General features: G+C 43.6%; 2 protein-coding genes across 13 annotated transcripts in view; one reads left to right on the top strand and one right to left on the bottom strand.

The window, feature by feature from the left end:
* Positions 1-5,932: 5,932 nt before the first annotated feature.
* Positions 5,933-18,467, bottom strand: part of LOC102286905 (olfactory receptor 2A12) — a 151,219-nt gene continuing 138,684 nt past the window's right edge. For 8 of the 12 annotated variants that reach the window (XR_011463737.1, XR_011463735.1, XR_011463734.1 and 5 more), the window contains one exon: positions 5,933-6,302. The gene's annotated coding sequence lies outside the window, so the exon portion shown is untranslated. Of the gene's footprint in view, positions 6,303-18,149; positions 18,296-18,467 lie in introns of all 12 variants that reach the window. The other 4 variants (XR_011463741.1, XR_011463746.1, XR_011463744.1 and 1 more) reach the window with 1 other exon arrangement.
* Positions 9,251-10,189, top strand: LOC102266512 (olfactory receptor 2D2). The gene has a single exon (XM_005906859.2). The coding sequence runs from the start codon at positions 9,251-9,253 to the stop codon at positions 10,187-10,189; it is 939 nt and encodes a 312-aa protein (XP_005906921.2).

The following is an 18,467-nucleotide window of genomic DNA, read 5'->3' as shown; positions in this document are numbered from 1 at the left end:
CTAAAATTGATATCTACCACATAGATGGAAAGTGGAGGGCATAGTTTTCGGTTTCATTTATAATCCCCAGATTGCTGGTGAATGTAACATCTTTTCATAAGATTGTTGGTAGTATTGAGTAATGAAGTCAACCCTGGTGTCAGACTTCTGTATTCTAACCTCAGCTAACCCTTTACTAACTCAGTGATAGTGGGTAAGTTACCTAACTTCTGTGAGTCTCAGTTGCCTCATCTGTTAATGGGAATAATATGCCATAGACCTCAGAGGGGTGTTAGAAGGACTAAATGAGATAACACAAGTAAAGAATTTATTGTAATAAAGAAACAATACTAAGTAGTCTCAATGAATATGAGATATTGTTTATCTTTTCTTATTTGTAGTTTATTATATATCTTGGGATATTATTCTTTGTCTATTACATACATTGAAAATATTTTCTCTCAGTTACTTGTTTGCTGTTCTGTGCTGGGCTTTGTCACTCAGTTGTATCTGTCTCTTTTTGACCCCATGGACTGCTGCACACCAGGCCTCCCTGTCCATCACAATATCCTGGAGTTTGTCCAAGTTCATGTCCATTGAACTGGTGATGCCATCCAACCATCTCATCCTCTGTCACCCTCTTCTCCTTCTGCCTTCAGTCTTTCCCAGCAACAGGGTCTTTCCCAGCAACAGGGTCTTTTCCAATGGGTTGGCAGTTCGAATCAGGTGGCCAACGTATTGGAGCTGCAGCATCAGTCCTTCCAGTGAGTATTCAGAGTTGATTTCCTTTAGGTTACTACTCTAGTATTCTTGCCATGAGAACCCTATGAACTGTATAAAAAGGCAAAATACAGTATATGTTTGTTCTCATAATTGTACATGCAAACAAATACTCATTACCTTAGACTAGGAGATAACCACAGTTAATCTTTCAGAGTCTAAAATCTTTAAAATTACTTTTATAAATATTTTTTAAAAATAACAACACAATTCCTTAAAAATTTATTATTTGTTTCCATGATTTATAAAACTGAATTTCACAGTATTTATTCTTTGGTACGGAGAAGGCAATGGCACCCCACTCCAGTACTCTTGCCTGGAGAATCCCAGGGATGGGGGAGCCTGGTGGGCTGCCATCTATGGGGTCACACAGAGTTGGACACGACTGAAGTGACTTAGCAGTAGCAGTAGCATTCTTTGGTAACTTGATTTATTCACTCAATATGGGTTTTAACATTTTTGCATGTTGATTTGTTTTCACTGCTTGAAAAGTATTCTTTTCACTTTCCTGATGAATAGAATAATGACTTTTGAGTGAACAGAATTCTTAAAGTGAGTGAAGTCGCTCAGTCGTGTCCGACTCTGCGACCCCATGGACTGTAGCCTACCATGGGATTCTCCAGGCAAGAGTACTGGAGTGGGTTGCCATTTCCTTCCCCAGGGGAATCTTCCCAACCCAGGGATCGAACCCAGGTCTCCCACATTCCAGGCAGACGCTTTAACTGCTGAGCCACGAGGGAAGCCCTATAGAATTCTTAATGACTTTGTAAATCTTTTTTATGGTTTTTTTTTTAATAGAAACATATGTCAAAGGTTTCATTGAGCTGTAGGAGAGAAGGCTGGGCAGATGGACACAATTCAGGGCAAAAAAGATTTTGGCAGCTGGACAAAGGAGTTGAGATGAAACTTCACACTTGGGAACCAGTGAGGACTCTGGAGCTGGGCGAAAAAAGTCAGAGCTGCATATTAGAAAGATAGCTACAAAGAAGACATACAGATGGCTAACAAACACATGAAAAGATGCTCAACATCACTCATTATCAGAGAAATGCAAATCAAAAGCACTATGAGGTACCATTTCATGCCAGTTAGAATGGCTGCTATCCAAAAGTCTACAAGCAATAAATGTCAGAGAGGGTGTGGAGAAAAGGGAACCCTCTTACACTGTTGGTGGGAATGCAAACTAGTATAGCCACTATGGAGAACAGTGTGGAGATTCCTTAAAAAACTGGAAATAGAACTGCCTTATGACCCAGCAATCCCACTACTGGGCATACACACTGAGGAAACCAGAATTGAAAGAGACACGTGTACCCCAGTGTTCATCACAGCACTGTTTATAATAGCCAGGACATGGAAGCAACCTAGATGTCCATCAGCAGACGAATGGATCAGAAAGCTGTAGTACATATACACAATGGAGTATTACTCAGTCATTAAAAAGAATACATTTGAATCAGTTCTAATGAGGTGGATGAAACTGGAGCCTATTATACAGAGTGAAGTAAGCCAGAAAGAAAAACACCAGTATAGTATACTAACACATATGTATGGAATTTAGAAAGATGGTAATGATAACCCTGTATGTGAGACAGCAAAAGAGACACAGATGTATAGAACAGTCTTTTGGACTCTGTGGGAGGGAGAGGGTGGGAAGATTTGGGAGAATGGCATTGAAACATGTATAATATCATATTTGAAACGAATCACCAGTCCAGGTTCGATGCAGGATACAGGATGCTTGGGGCTGGTGCACTGGGATGACCCAGAGGGATGGTACGGGGAGGGAGGTGGGAGGGGGGTTCAGGAATGGGAACATGTGTACACCTATGGCAGATTCATGCCGATGTATGGCAAAACCAATACAATATTGTAAAGTAATTAGCCTCCAATTAAAATAAATAAATTTATTAAAAAAAAAAAAAAAAGATAGCTACAGCAGCTGTCGGAATGCTGATAGCCCCCAGAGCCTGGTTGTTGAATTTAGGTCCTGCCACTTGAGAAAGAAGGTGGGTCACAGACCTGGAGACCTTGTCACTTGAGGTGGGTAACCTGGAAGAGGACATTCCAGGTTGGGCCAGGGGAATGCCAGAAAAGAAACAGCCCTCCACAGGTGTGAGGAGGCCCCTGGGATAGGGGATTCCCTATGGCCCATGCAAAGACCTTCTGCCCTGAGGACCTCAGAGGGAGCTGAGGCCAGAAATCCCTGATGTGGACACCACCAAACCCTGAGCTCCCCTCCAGTGGAGGAAGGGGCCTCCACGGCCGGTCAGTGCTGCAGTGGACTCCACACTGGAGTCAGGATCAGGACAGTGGGGAGCAGGAGTGAGACTGTCACCCAGGAGGAAGAGATTGAGTAGCCAGTAAGCAGGAGAGTGCAGGGTGCAGTCGGCTGGAGTGAGCCTGGTGCCCCTGCCTAAACAGCCTTCTGTCCCAGAAGCCAGGCTGTTGGATTTCACTCGCATCAGCTTTCCCCTGTGTGGCTCCAAGCTTTCAATCCAAGCACCAGTCTGGCTCCTGTGGGGAAATGCCTGGCCAAGTAACAAATGTAACCCCAGTCCACCTGGGCTGTGTGTGGGCAGGGGACCTTCTCATGCTCAGGAAGCATAGAGCCTAAAGTTTCTTTTGCCCTCTGGCAGGACTGAACTCCCTAACCTTTCGCCAGAGACATCATAAAGGGGGTCCAAAGGCTTCCCTGTTGCCTCACTCTCTCAAAATTGCAGGTGACAGGAACTTCCTATTTCCTGTCTTAAGTCCTTGGTGCTACAGTCATTGCAAAGTGAAGGAAAATACAAGGATCCTGTCCCCTTCTCTCCTGCCTGAGTAAAGCTTCTCACCAAGTTACTTGAAATGATAGAACACACCCTCAGAGGCCGCTGGGTAGTTTCAGAACTCCAAGGGCACCATTGTTTACTAGATACTTATTAAAATGTACCACATGTGTGCATGATAAGTTGCTTCTGTCCTGTCTGACTCTTTGCTACCCTATGGACAGTAGCCCGCTAGGCTCCTCTATCCATGGGATTCTCCAGGCAAGAATTCTAGAGTGGGTTGCCATGCCCTCCTCCACAGGATCTTCCTGCCCCAGGAAATGAACCTGCACCTCCTGTGGTTCCTGCACTGCAGGCAGATTCTTTACCACTGAGCCACCAGGGAAGCCCAAAATGTACCACGTCCCACTTGAAATATCTGAAAGAAGATTTAAGAGCCTAATGAGTTGCCAGGGACTAGCTGATTAAATGTTGTATTTAATAGTCATTTGACTCATCACTAATTTTATTCTGTGGAATCTCTATTTTTGAACCAATAATATCTTTCTTGTCTCGAATATGTTTATAGACACTGAAAGCTCAAGGACCCTAGACATTTTGTCTGTAGTTTCTCATGGATAAAATGGCCCTGGGAATAACACCAGGCAGAGGGAGGGGACCATTTCATGGCCTTCATCACCCCACACCTCCCAGGGCCTCATTTATTTTCTCCTGGGGAAGGAGGAGCAGCTGAGAAAAGACCTGCCCTCAGGGCCCTGCCAGGACACGCCCCCACCCCCACCCACCCCCAGCACTACACTCCTGTCCCAGCTGAGCCTTACATTCCCCCTGCCCACCCTGTGCTTCCAGAAGAGCCTTGTCTGAGCAAGGGTGATGCTCCTGAGTGGGAACTTGGGTGCTTCCTCCCTGGCAGGAAGGGGCTGCAGGAACTGTAGCTCCTGTCTAGAGCCCTGGGGCCACATGTCACTCAGGAGTGGTCTCCTGAGTCTGAGGGAGCTCTGCCCACAGCCCCCTTCCCAGCAGAGTTATAAGCTCAGGATAGCAGTTATAAGCCCTGAACCATTCTGGGGAGCAAGCCATGCTGCTGGCTACCCGCATGCCCAGCCTTGCCTGGAGCTCTGGGTAGGACCTGGTCCACAGTTCCCGGTCATCTCGGTCTCTCTCCCCACGTCTGTGTGAGTGTGTCCGTGGCTGTCTCTGCCTCTTTCTTTCTGTGTGTCCATCCAATAATTTCTCTGTCTCTGGGTCTGATATTATCTCGGTGTCCTGCCGTTCCTTCTCTTTCTTTCTTCCCATCCCTCTTCATCTGGCTCCTTCAGCCTCTGCTTCTGCTGGCTCTGTCTGGGTTTCTCTGCCTCCAAAGATTTTGTCCATCTCTCTGGTCCTCTGGCTCTGGTGTTCTGTCAGATGGGCTCTTCTGCTCACTCTGTGACTTTCTTTCCCCCTTGATGTCTGTTTACTGCTCACTGTGCCTCTGGACTTGCCTGCAGTGTCGCCTCCTTCAGACACCCTGCTTCTCTCCTCTTCTCCTCACTCTGTACCTGTTCCTTTGACTCACAAGGATCATCCCTGCGGGGTCTCTCTAGCTTTCCCCCTGGAGCCCAGTTCTCTGCCCTCATTCTCCACTGTCTGGGAATCTCCCTCACCTTGCTGCTCCCTCTGTCTCCACCCCTCTGTCCGGCTCTCCCTTGTCTGCAGTCACCCCATCTTCTTGCTCTTGCCCTCTCTTCCAGCTCCTTCTCTCTCCCCAAGAGACTGGTCTTGCCCCTGCCTCTCTCCACCTGCCCTGTGGATTGTCTGTCTCCCTTTTTCCGCTGTCTGGTCTCTGCAGGCTCTTTGCTGTTCCAGTCACAACCTGCTCAGCCCTCTGGTACCCTGTTCTCATAGTCCTGGCTCACATGCCATTCCAAGAATCTCTGACATTCCTTCTTGTCTTTCCCTTTGTCTCCCTGACTTTTTCCTTTTGTGTTGTTCTGTCCTCTGACTTGCCCACTGGGTCTCGGGTCTCTCTTTTTCCTCTAATCTTTAGTCTTCTTCTTACACAAAGAGAATAAACATTCTCCCATCGTCTTCCTCCTTCTGAGCTCCCGCCTTCTCCTCCTGTTGATGTCAATTACATGCCCACCATCCGTTTTCCTCTCTTCCTGTCTGTGCACCACCCCCAGATTCTGATTCTCTGTGCCTCTCTCTGCCTTCTTGCCGTTTGTGTTTGTGTCTCTCCCTCCCTTCAGGGTCCTCTCTATCTTTTCCCATCATTCTCTCTGCTTTTGTTGCTTTCTAGTTTTATCTGTTTCTCTGGCTTATTTTTAGCTATGCAGGTCTCTGCTGATGCTGGGGGAAGGGAAAGGGAAAGAGCTGGAGAAGGTGAAGGAAGGAGAAAGCATACCTTCAGAACTTGACAGAATCATGTTTTATTGCAATAAAGCTTTTTTTTTTTAATTTTACAGATAACAAACAATTACTTGCTCAGTCGTGGCAGTAAATGGGAAAAGTGAAAATTCAAAGCTACTTTGAGTTTTCATCTCTTAGCCTGCACTGCAGGAGACTAGGTATGTATTGTTGCTTAGTCACTAAGTTGTGTCCGATTCTTTTGCGACTCCATGGACTGTAGCCCACCAGGCTATTCCGTCCATAGGATTTCCTTGACAAAATTACTGGAGTGGGTTGCCATCTTCTTCTCCAGAGGATCTTCCTGACCCGGGGATCAAACCCATGACTCCTGTACTCCTGTATTGGCAGGCGGATTCTTTACCCCTGAGCCACCAGGGAATCCTATAGGTATGTGAATAGGAGATAAATATAAGGATCCAAAGTTACAAAGAAAACCAATTTTCTCTAATTTCCATTACATCTAACTATGGCCTGAGGCTGGCACACCCACCCCCAGCTCCAGCCAATTTGAGGACTGGGCGCTCATTTCTACCAGGACTTGTCAGTCACACAATCCCTTTCTGTTTCTTCATTGCAACAGAAAGTGAAAGTGAAGTTGCTCAGTCATGTCCGACTCCTTGCGACCCTATGGACTGAAGCCTACCAGGCTCCTCCGTCCATGAGATTTTCCAGGCAAGAGTACGGGAAGAGCCATTTCCTTCTCCAGGGGATCTTCCTGACCCAGGGATCGAACCCAGGTCCCCTGCATTATAGGCAGATGCTTTTACCATCTGAGCCACCAGGGAAGCCATTGGCAACAAGTCATCATCAAATCTGGCTGTGACAGGGTCAGAACCTGAAGTTCAGAAAGGCCAAGCAAACGGCCCTTAAGACACACAGCAAATCAGCCAAGGAAAGTAAAGGTAGAAACCATTCCCCAGGCTCCATTCAGGAAAAAGACACAAACTCATCAAGAGAAAAAGGAGTCCTGGGGAGCAGAGTCCTGTCATTCACGTCTCCTCCTACCCTCAACCTGCAGGCACAAGCTGGGGATGATGACTGGGCAGCTTCTCATCACCAGAGACCTTGTTCAAGGATCTCTATCACTTAGGACCTATCTCCTAGTCAAAACACTTTAACCTTGACCAGAGAATGTACTTGCATGAAACAGTTGATTCCTAAGTGTAGGTCAGTGGAGGGGATGAGCTCAGACAACAGAGAAGCTCTTCCTTCCATTCTCCTTTAAACCTTGCTAGGTCCAGCATGCCTTTCTCCATCTCTAATCTTCCTCTCTCATATTCACCCTTTTATGTAACTAGTCTGAATTGAAAAGCCAAATTCCTGTATATTCCATCCTCGAAGTATCACTCAGGGACTTCTCTGGCAATCCAGTGGTTAAGACTTTGCCTCCCAATGCAAGGAATTCTGGTTCCACTCCTGGTCTGGGACCTAAGATCCCACGTGCCTCACAGCCATAAAACCAGGACATAAATAACAGAAAGAAAATTATGAGAAATTCAATAAAAACTTTAAAAATGGTCCACAGCAAAAAAAAAAAAAAGTTCACTTGAACTTTATTCCTTATTATAAAAATTGCTTGTGTTTCTTGTAATAAGTTTGGAAAGTTCAAAGAACTTTAAGAACTAAATATCACCTATGAATCTAATCACCAGAAATGACCACTGTTAACCTATTTCATATATTTCTTTTAAATTTTAGTCCAATTTTATAAATCATTATAATATTTGAACTGGGTCATATATAGTTTCCTATTCTGCTTTTTAACTTAACAATCTGTTGAAGCATTTCCCCATAATGTGAAATAGCCTGCAAAGTACTATTTTAAATGTTATAAGGTATTCAATTATATCAGTAGACCATAATTTATGTAATCAGTCCCCTGTTATAGGATATTTAAGTTGTGTGCAGTTTTCCCCATTAGAAATAATACTGCAATAAACCTCCTTGATGAAAATCTCTCCCCACATCTCTCATTTTTCCATAGGCAAAATGAGCCTTCTAAATTAAAACTCTGTGTGAGGCACAATAGCATCTGACAAACCATCCAGGTGACTCAGATACACAGTGAAGTTTGAAGCACTGAGTTAGAGGCACTGGGTTTGTGGCTGGTTGCCCAGGTAATGAAAGTAAGGAGAGTCCTAGAATAGGGAGACCAGGATAGGTGGGAGGAGGTTCTAGGAAGAACAGTCTCCAGTCACTTGCCAGCTGGCTGGGAACTAGAGATGCAAAACTGTTGCACAGATAACTTAGGGACTTTACAACATTAAATGTTCATTTTAAAAATAGTTTTCTGTTCTGCACTACCTCATAAGTCATCTTCCTCTTACCCATACCTTCAGGGCAAGTCTTACAAAGAGCATTCTCGTGTTGGTGAGGTTTGGGGGCATGAAGAAGAAAGAGCATAGGGATGACAAGAAAGGCAGTGAAGGGAATCAAAAATTCACTGAGAACAAGGATTTTAGAGCAAAATGACCAGGAATGCCCAAGAAATCTTCAACAATACTAGGGAAATATAGAGCAGCTAAGATGAGGAGTTCTGTTGCTTTGTTTGGTTATTAGAGAGAAAAGAGTCAATATCATGAGGCTGAAGAGCCTTGAACAGTCAGGTGAGGCTTCAAGGCCTTTCTCTGTCCCATCATAAAATAAATATTCACCCATGTATATATTCTCCTAGGTTATTATAGTTTCATTATTTGCCTTGAACTCTTTAAAGTATTTAGAATTCATTATAGTCGACCGTGTGAAAACTTTCCCACTCATACTGTTTTTGACTCTTCCTTGTTCCTCTGATTTATAACAAACAGTGAACATTTGGCAAAAACATATTGAATCAATGACATAATTAATGAACACCAGTAAATTCCATTCACCAGAAAAAGTAAATCTTAAATTCTATTGCTAAACTTTACAATAGCCTTGACTTTAATCACCATTTACAACCTTAATGCCAATCCTAACAGTAATAAAAACAACAACCCAAATAATGAGTGTAATAGTCTTAACTCTGATCCCTAAAGTGAGTCTTAGCAAGCTCTCTTGTCTCAAGAGAAACAGAAATTGACATGAACAACAGAGGAAAAAGCATGACTGTCTCAGGAAAGGGAGTAACAGAATGGAACATAGACTACGGCACTTCCCTGACTTGGTCTTCACCATTTCATCATGATGACCCTCAACTTAATCCTGAACCAAATCCCATGAACAGTAGTGCCCCCATCTGCTAATCCAAACTTCCTGTTAGGAAACATAAATCAAACTAGGATGAGAATCCCTTGGCACCAAAATCCAATAAATTACATATCCCCCACTCTTTAAACAGGCAGCGCACAATGCAGGAACTCAACCAGTCCACTGTGGCAGAATTCATCCTAATGGGCTTTGCCTCGAACCCCAGGACCAATCCTCTGCTCTTCACCTTCTTTCTAGTCTTTTACCTGCTGATCCTTGTGAGCAACAGCCTCCTCATCACCCTCATCCACCAGGACACACGCCTCCACACGCCCATGTACTTCTTCATCAGTGTCCTCTCCATGCTGGACATGTGCTACACCACCACAACTGTGCCCCAGATGCTCGCGCATATTCTCAGCAAGAAGAGAGCCATCTCTTTTGCTAGATGTGTGGCCCAGATGTACCTCTTCCTCCTCTTTGGGACCACCGAGTACTGTCTTTTCTCCATCATGTCCGTGGACAGGTACGTGGCCATCTGCCACCCTCTCCGGTATAAGGTCATCATGAGCCCCTGGGTGTGCCTTCTCATGGTGGGCATCTGTGCAGCCTATGGTGTGGTGGGTGGTCTGTGCTTTACCTTCTTTGCTATGCGCCTTTTCTACTGTGGTCCTAATGAAATTGACCACTACTTCTGTGAGGTCCCTGCTGTCCTGAAGCTGGCCTGTGCAGACATATCCCTCAATGACTTGGTGAACATCATCACCGGCTTCAATGTCATTGTGGTCCCACTCTCCTTGATTGTCATTGTCTATATCAACATCTTTTTCACCATCATGAAGATCCGCTCAGCCCAAGGACGGATCAAGGCCTTCTCCACCTGTGCCTCCCACATCACCGTGGTTTCCATGTTCGCTATTCCATGCAGTATCACGTACCTGAGCCCTGGCTCTGACTCTTTATCAAACAATGGCAAGAAAATGGCCCTTTTCTACAATATTGCCACAGCCTTCCTCAACCCTGTCATCTACAGCCTGAGGAACAAGGATGTGAAAAATGCTTTCCTCAAACTGGTGGGAAGGGGCAGGGCCCCAGAGTAATGCTTTAAAGATAAAGATATGGGGAGACGTACAATTCAGGACTTGCACTCGCACCAAAGACTCTTCCATAAGTCCTGAAGTAATGGTCTCCATAAAGCTAATGCTTCACTCTGGCTCAGTGGGAAAGAACAGGGTGCTTGGCAATCAGCATTATCTGTGGTGATGTGGTTTGAGACAAAGATGATCGGGAAGATCTGACACAGCGTTCAAGAGCCTGGGCTCTAGTGCCAGGCAGACCAGGATGAGAGACTTGGCTTTGCCAATCACTAGGCATGTGAATTCTTACAGCTCTTTCAGCTACTTTAAGGTTTGTATCTCTTCTTCATAGGGAAGTTGTAATAATTAAATGAGATAATACCGATACAACAAAGGTACTTAGTACAGAGCCTGCAAATGTTAGTTTTAATTTTCAAGAGTTTTGACTCAGGGTTGAATTATCAATCCTTAAACAGCAGTGATATTCTGGTCTTTGGAAGTGACTGGATCCCCAGAGAGAATGGGAATAAAAAGGGTGTTGTAGGCAGAGAGTGGAAGAAGGATAAACTCAGAAACGTCAACTGGAGATTCTTAAGGTGCAGAAGAAACTTGAGGAGGAGGAAATGAACCTATATAACCCATCTAAAAACTCAGTCAGTTAGAGCCTCTGGGGGTCAATTGAAGTTCTCTCAGAAGGGGAAAAATTATCTTTTATGACCATGTTTTTTTGTTCTCTAGATTTCCTTGTTTCTAATAACATGCATTTTTGAAAACTATAGCCTGTCTTGGGTAATCCCAAGAGAAAGGGACTCTAAGGATGAGGGAAACTAGAGTTAGGAGGGTGAATATAATGTGACCCCCAGATGCAAAATGTTGGGAGCTCTGAGAGAGGTTACAATTTCAGTGGGGAATTTTTTGTTTTGTTCCTTCTTGTTTGAAATGACTTCCCTGGAACTGTTTATTTCTCAGAGAATCTTCACAAACATGAGTTGTTTTTTCCCACACTTCACCAACCTACAAAGATCATGTTACTGGGCATCACCCATATTCACTGCCTGCTGGCTGCCACAGAAACTTTAGCATACAACAAAGCTCCCATGAGGTTCTAGAGGCATGTCCCATAAACTAACTTGTAGCCCCTTTGAATTCTTCTTTCTGAGCCCTGTGTTGATGTACACTGCCTATGAAATCCTTCGGGAAAAAATAATTAACTACTCTGGCCAAAAAATATGACACGAGTGTCTGTTTGCTTCTGGAGAGGCCATGGCCCATGCCGAGAGTGCAGGTTCACAATATCCCCACAGGTATTACCAACCCAACACCCAGAGGTCAGAGCGTTGCATAAATAATGAAGCAAAATTAAAGGCAAACAACAACACAGGACATATAAATGCAACATATTTACAGACGTGAATAAAAGCATTAACACATAAAGGACTCTTGGGAAGTGGTAAGAAAAAATACAAACACTCAGAAAAACTAGCAACAGGTGTGAATAGTTCATGAAAACAAAATCCAAATAATCAATAGAGACATGGGAAAATCAAGCACAGTAGGGATCTAAGAAATTAAAATTAAAATATCAATGAGATACTATGTTTTCACCGTTTGAAACTGGCAGAGTGCTTCAACAGACTCAGAGGTGGCTGAAAGTGAAAGTAAAGTGAAAATTGCTCAGTTGTATCCAACTCTTTGCAACCCCATGGACTATACAGTCCATGGAATTCTCCAGGCCAAAATACAGAAGTGGATAGAATACAATAAGACATGGATTTTCATACACTACCCACGGGAGTACATATTGACCTAGAAAGCATATTCATATTTTGCACAACCAAGTAATAGTAATTAGTCTAAATTCTAAGTGTATGGCAGCCAGGACTTTCCTAAAACCCAGTCTGTGGCCAGAGCTTTGTAGAAAATAAAAGGTTTATTTATATGCAGTCAGCCACATTAATAGTTTAGGTTTTAGCACAATTTGAATGTGTGGTAGGACAGAAAGTAAGTTAACTGAAAGCAGAAAAACCAGCAAAGCAGATTTCTTCTCAGTCCCAGATGTACTCATGCTCAGCAACAGGTTACCAAATGGAGTATTGGAAGCAGTCATTCACTCTGAGCCTGGTGTAGAAGGCTGCAGAAGTGAGGCCCACAGGTATGAGGTGACCTACCTAGATGACCTCTGACACTGTATCCAGCTCTGAGGATCATGATTACTCAGTTCAGTTCATTTCATTTCAGTTGCTCAGTTGTGTCTGACTTTGTGACCCCATGGACTGCAGCACGCCAGGCTTCCCTGTCCTTCACCAACTCCTGGAGCTTGCTCAGACTCATGTCCATCAAGTCAGTGAAGCCTCCAACCATCTCATCCTCTGTCGTCCCCTTCTCCTCCTGCCTTCAATCTTTCCCAGCATCAGGGTCTTTTCCAATGAGTCAGTTCTTCGCATCAGGTGGCCAAAGCATTGGAGTTTACCAGATTACTAGATTTGTAATTACTAGATTACTAGTAATCAGATTTTACCAGATTACTAGATTTGCAAACCAGGAGTGCCAGGCACATCACCCCTTCCTCCATTGTTTTCCTCTTACAGGGAGTCCTCAAACATTCCCAGAGCAGTATCTGTCAGAATTGGTTACAGTTTGATGAGGGAATTCCCTGGTGGTCAAGAATCTGTCCTTCCACTATAAGGGTCATGGGTTCAATTCCTAGTTGGAGAACTAAGATCGCACAGACCATGCCATGTGGCAAAATAAAAAAATAAATAAAAATAAAAATTGGTTGTAGTTATAGATTCTCCTGTGTCTTAATGGATTTTGTGGCTGCTAGCAGTTGATGGGACTGGTGCTCACAGAAGCGCTAGGCTCTGCTTCTGATGAACACAAAGGATGCTCTTTCCATATTAAAGTGCCACTGGCATTGAGTAAGTAGTATCTCATGGGCAGGCTCCAATAACTTGCAGGGCTCAGCCCCCAGTTAGCTCCTCTACTTCACAGTTCAAGGAGATTTACCAGATTAGAGGTACTACCATTTTGGTTAAACTCACCTGGTTTGTGGTTTCCGACAGGCAAAAGAGGTGGCTGCTACAAGGCCATGTCAGGCAGGCTAGTCCCGCGCAAGTTTCCTATATGTAGCACTCAGGTTCACTCAAGAAAGATAACTTCTGGACATGCTATGGATAAAGAGCTTATGTTAGGAATTAGACCTTACACAACTGTGCCAAGAACTGAGGAAGTGTCATTGGAGATGAACTAGAAGGGTCATTGGAGGATCAGAGTAAAATCATTACTCATTCATCTTGAACCTCTGGTCATGTTAGACAAGTCAGAGCTTGTAAGAAGATCTGAGAAGCTCCAGATCCAGTCACTTAATAGATCATAACAGAGGTCTTAAAGAGGTTTCTGGAAACCTATTGCCTTTGAGTGTCCATAGCCAAGCATTCACGTGTGGTCCAGGGGTTACTGTTGGTCCCAGGGCCAGCTTTTGGTAAAATAAGCTTACCAAGGAAAACAAGGACAAACTAAGACCCAGTGACCCTCAGCGTCTAGCCATCACTGTATCTGATCATGAAGACTTCCACGCCAACATTAAGAACTGCTACTTCACTTCTTCAGGCCAAATCCCAAAACATACAAAGAAGAAGATTCTGGAAAACAGGACCCACCTTTACCAGTTAAGGATTATTTTAGGAATAATGTATGTATTTTAGGAACTGAAACTTCCACAATTGTGGGAGGAAGTGTGACCCAAGTTGACAATACCACAATCCAGCTGCCTTTATGGCAAAACATCTTTATTCTATATTTTTAATTTCTCTTTTATTCAGGGATTATTGGAAGTAGTTTTCAAATTTCAAATATGGGGAGGGACTTTTGTTTCTGGACATGATTAACATGTATTAGAACTACCTTCCATTATTTAAAAAAAAACTAACTATAAAGCAGAAGAAAATTTATGTAGCGATGCTTTTCAGGCATTGGACAACAGACAGTATGTATCAGTTTACCAGGGTTGCCATAACAGAATACTATAGAATGAGTGGTTTAAACAAGACAAATTTATTTTCTCACAGCTCTGGAGGCTGGTACAAAAGTAATTGCAGTTTTGGACTGTGATTTCTAAATCACTGTAACTAAGCTCAAAATAGGGTTGATTAACCTTATTAATCAAAATATGAACAATTACAATCAACACATTTTTGCCAATGAGAAATAAGTTTGCTTATTCCTATAGCATAAAAATCCATGCCTTGGGATTCAGCAAACTCTTGGAAAGCATTTTCTGTCTCCTGCTGGTTGTGGAAATGGTTTCTCTGCAAAAAGTTATCGAGATGCTTGAAGAAGTGGTAGTCATTTGGCAAGAAGTCAGGTGAATATGGCAGATGAGGCAAAACTTCATAGCCCAATTTGTTCAACTTTTGAAGCACTGGTTGTGCAATGTGCTGCTGGGCGTTGTCGTGGAGAAGAATCGGGCCCTTTCTGTTAACCAATGCCAGCTGCTGCTGGTGCAGTTTTCAATGCATCTCATTGATTTGCTGAGCTTGCTTCTCAGATATAGTGGTTTTGCTGAGATTCAGAAAGCTGTAGTGAGTCAGACCAATAGCAGACCACCAAACAGTGACCATGACCTTTTTTTGGTGCAAGTTTGGCTTTGAAAAGTGCTTTGGAGCTTCTTCTCAGCCCAGCCTCTGAGTTGGTTGTCACTGTTTATCATATAAAATCTGCTTTTCATTACACATCACAATCCAATGGAGAAATGGTTGTTGTTGCATAGGATAGAGAAGATGACACTTCAAAACAATGGTATTTTTGATTTGTGGTCCCCTCATGAGACACCCACTTATCGAGCTTCTTCACCTTTCCAATTTGCTCCAAAGGCCAACCAACCATAGAATGGTTGATGCTGAGTTCTTCGGCAACTTCTCAGGTAGTTGTAAGAGGATCAGCTTTGATGATTCTCTTAGCTGGTCGTTGTCAACTTCTGATGTTTGGCCACCATGCTCCTCATCATCAAGGCTCTCGTCCCCTTTGCAAAACTTCTTGAACCACCACTGCACTGCAGGTTCTTTAGCAGTTCCTGAGCCAAAGGCAGTGTAAATAGAACAAGTCCCTGTGTGGGGACTGAAATTCCTTCCCACTGAGACTTAGTGGAGGGAGGAGTCTTACAGCTGAGTGGCTACATCACTGTGGCACAGTGACAAATACTAATACAGTGTGCTTTGTTTCCATCCAAAGCACTTTCATTTGCCTTTTATGTGCTTATTCATCTTATCCAGGCCACTTATGGAGCAGAGATAAAACTTAGGCTGGATATAGATAATATAAATGCTGCTAATACTTATTAGTGCCCTCATAACTAGCCAGGCTTCAGCAATATGTGAACCGTGAACTTCCAGATGTTCAATCTGGTTTTAGAAAAGGCAGAGGAACCAGAGACCAAATTGCCAACATCCTCTGGATCATCAAAAAAGAAAGAGAGCTCCAGAAAAACATCTATTTCTGCTTTAGTGACTATGCCAAAGCCTTTGACTGTGTGGATCACAATAAACTGTGGAAAATCCCAGACCACCTGACCTGCCTCTTGAGAAATCTGTATGCAGGTCAGGAAGCAACAGTTAGAACTGGACATGGACCAACAGACTGGTTCCAAATAGGAAAAGGAGTACGTCAAGGCTGTATATTGTCACCCTGCTTATTTAACTTCTATGCAGAGTACATCATGAGAAACGCTGGGCTGGAAGAAGCACAAGCTGGAATCAAGATTGCCGGGAGAAATAACAATAACCTTAGATATGCAGATGACACCACCCTTACGGCAGAAAGTGAAGAGGAACTAAGGAGCCTCTTCATGAAAGTGAAAGAGAAGAGTGAAAAAGTTGGCCTAAAGCTCAACATTCAGAAAACTAAGATCATGGCATCTGGTCCCATCACTTCATGGGAAATAGATGGGGAAACAGTGGAAACACTGTCAGACTTTATTTTTCTGGGCTCCAAAATCACTGTAGATGGTGACTGCAGCCATGAAATTAAAAGACGCTTACTCCTTGGAAGGAAAGTTATGACCAACCTAGATAGCATATTCAAAAGCAGAGACATTACTTTGCCCACAAAGGTCCGTCTAGTCAAGGCTATGGTTTTTCCTGTGGTCATGTATGGATGTGGGAGTTGGACTGTGAAGAAGGCTGAGTGCTGAAGAATTGATGCTTTTGAACTGTGGTGTTGGAGAAGACTCTTGAGAGTCCCTTGGACTGCAAGGAGATCCAACCAGTCCATTCTAAAGGAGATCAGTCCTGGGATTTCTTTGGAAGGAATGATGCTAAAGCTGAAACTCCAGAACTTTGGCCACCTCATGTGAAGAGTTGACTCATTGGAAAAGACTCTGATGCTGGGAAGGATTGGGGGCAGGAGAAGAAGGGGACGACAGAGGATGAGATGGCTGGATGGCATCACTAACTCGATGGACATGAGTCTGGGTGAACTCCAGGAGTTGTTGATGGATAGGGAGGCATGGCATGCTGTGCAGAGAGTCAGACACGACTGAACTGAACTGAACTGAACTATCCAGGGGCTTCCCTGGTGGCTCAGTGGTAAAGGACCCACCTGCCAATGCAGGAGATATGGACTTGATCCCTGGGTCGAGAAGATCCCCTGGAGAAGGAAATGGCAACCCACTTCAGTATATTTGCCTGGGGAATCCCATGAAGAGAGGAGCCTGGTGGACTACAGTCCATGTGGTTACAAAGGGTCAGGCACGCGTTACCAACTAAACAACAACAGCACTATTTTCAAAGACCATGTACCTAATTGTGGTCTAAATGCTACTAAATCTATTACTATAGCAACCACCACATATTATTGAACACTTACTCTTTTTAAATTTTTTAATTGGAGGAAAATTGCTTTGTAATGTTGTACTGGTTTTTGCCGTACAACAATGTGAATTAGCCATAATTATGCATATTGAACCTCCTTCCCCTCCCTGTGTCCCACCCCTTGGTCATCACAAATTGCCAGGCTGGGCTCCTTGTGCTCTAGATAGATAACTGACGAGCAGCTTCTCACCAGTTACCTACTTTACACATGATAGTTTCAATATATTGATGCTACTTTCTCCATTTGCCCCACTCTTTCCTTCCCCCACTGTGTCCACAACTCCATTCTCTACATCTGTGTCTCCATTCCTTACCTGCATATAGGTTCAACAATACCATTTTTCCATGTGCCATATATATGTGTTAATATACAGTATTTATTTTTATACTTCTGACTTATTTCACTCTGTATAACAGGCTCTAGTTTCATCTACCTCACTAGAACTGACTCAAATTCATTCTTTTTTATGGCCGAGTAATATTCCATTGTATATATGTACCACAGCTTCTTTACCCACTCATTTGTAGATGGGCATCTTGGTTGCTTCCATGTCCTGGCTATTGTACAGTGCTGCAATTAGCATTGGGGTACATGTATCTTTTAGAATTGTGGCCTTCTCAGGGTATATGCCCAGTAGTGGGATTGCTGAGTCATATGATAGATTTATTCCTAGTATTTTAAGGAATCTCCATACTGTTTTCTATAATGGCTGTATCAGTTTATATTCCCAACAGCATTGTAGGAGGGTTCCCTTTCTCCACATCCTATCCAGCATTTATTGTTTGTAGATTTTTTGATGGTGGCCATTCTGACTTGTGTGAGGTGATACCCCATTGTAGTTTTGATATGCCTTTCTCTAATTATTAGGGATGTTGAGCAGCTTTTTATGTGAACACTTACTCTTATCAGATGCTACACTGGGTGCTATGCATAATGTAATTAATCCTCAGGACAAGGTAGGTAAGTCACTTGATTTGTCAGCAGACAGAGAGTTTAAGAGAATTAAATGACTTATTCATACCACATAGCAAATAAATTGTGTAGTAGGAATTTGAACTTGGATCTTCCAGATTCCAAGTCATTCTACTGTAGCATCTCTGTTGCAATGCTGACTTACAGGGTATGTATAGTCAGATGATAGCATGTCTGCAAGGCTGGGTGTAGGAACCAGGTGGTCAGAGGCCAGGACAGAGGCACAGTCTTCCTTGGACCCACTGGAAGGATGCTCCCCAGCAAAGTACCCTCTTGGGTCCTACTGGAACTCTAGGAGAGAAAAGCATCAGACTAGGTTGGCTTCGTTAACTGCTGCAGTTATGTATTTTACCCATGATGCCACTCTTTCTTGTGCAACACAGAAAGCAAAAGACCAGACAGCCAGACAGACTGGTGGCTGAATGCAGCCTCACTGGAAAGGAGCCTGTTTCGTGGGTGGGAG

The sequence above is a fragment of the Bos mutus genome, chromosome 3, assembly GCF_027580195.1.
Source record: "Bos mutus isolate GX-2022 chromosome 3, NWIPB_WYAK_1.1, whole genome shotgun sequence".
NCBI classification, from domain to species: domain Eukaryota; kingdom Metazoa; phylum Chordata; class Mammalia; order Artiodactyla; family Bovidae; genus Bos; species Bos mutus.
The sequence above is the reverse complement of the archived record's forward strand: the minus strand, read 5'-3'. Positions and strand labels throughout refer to the sequence as shown.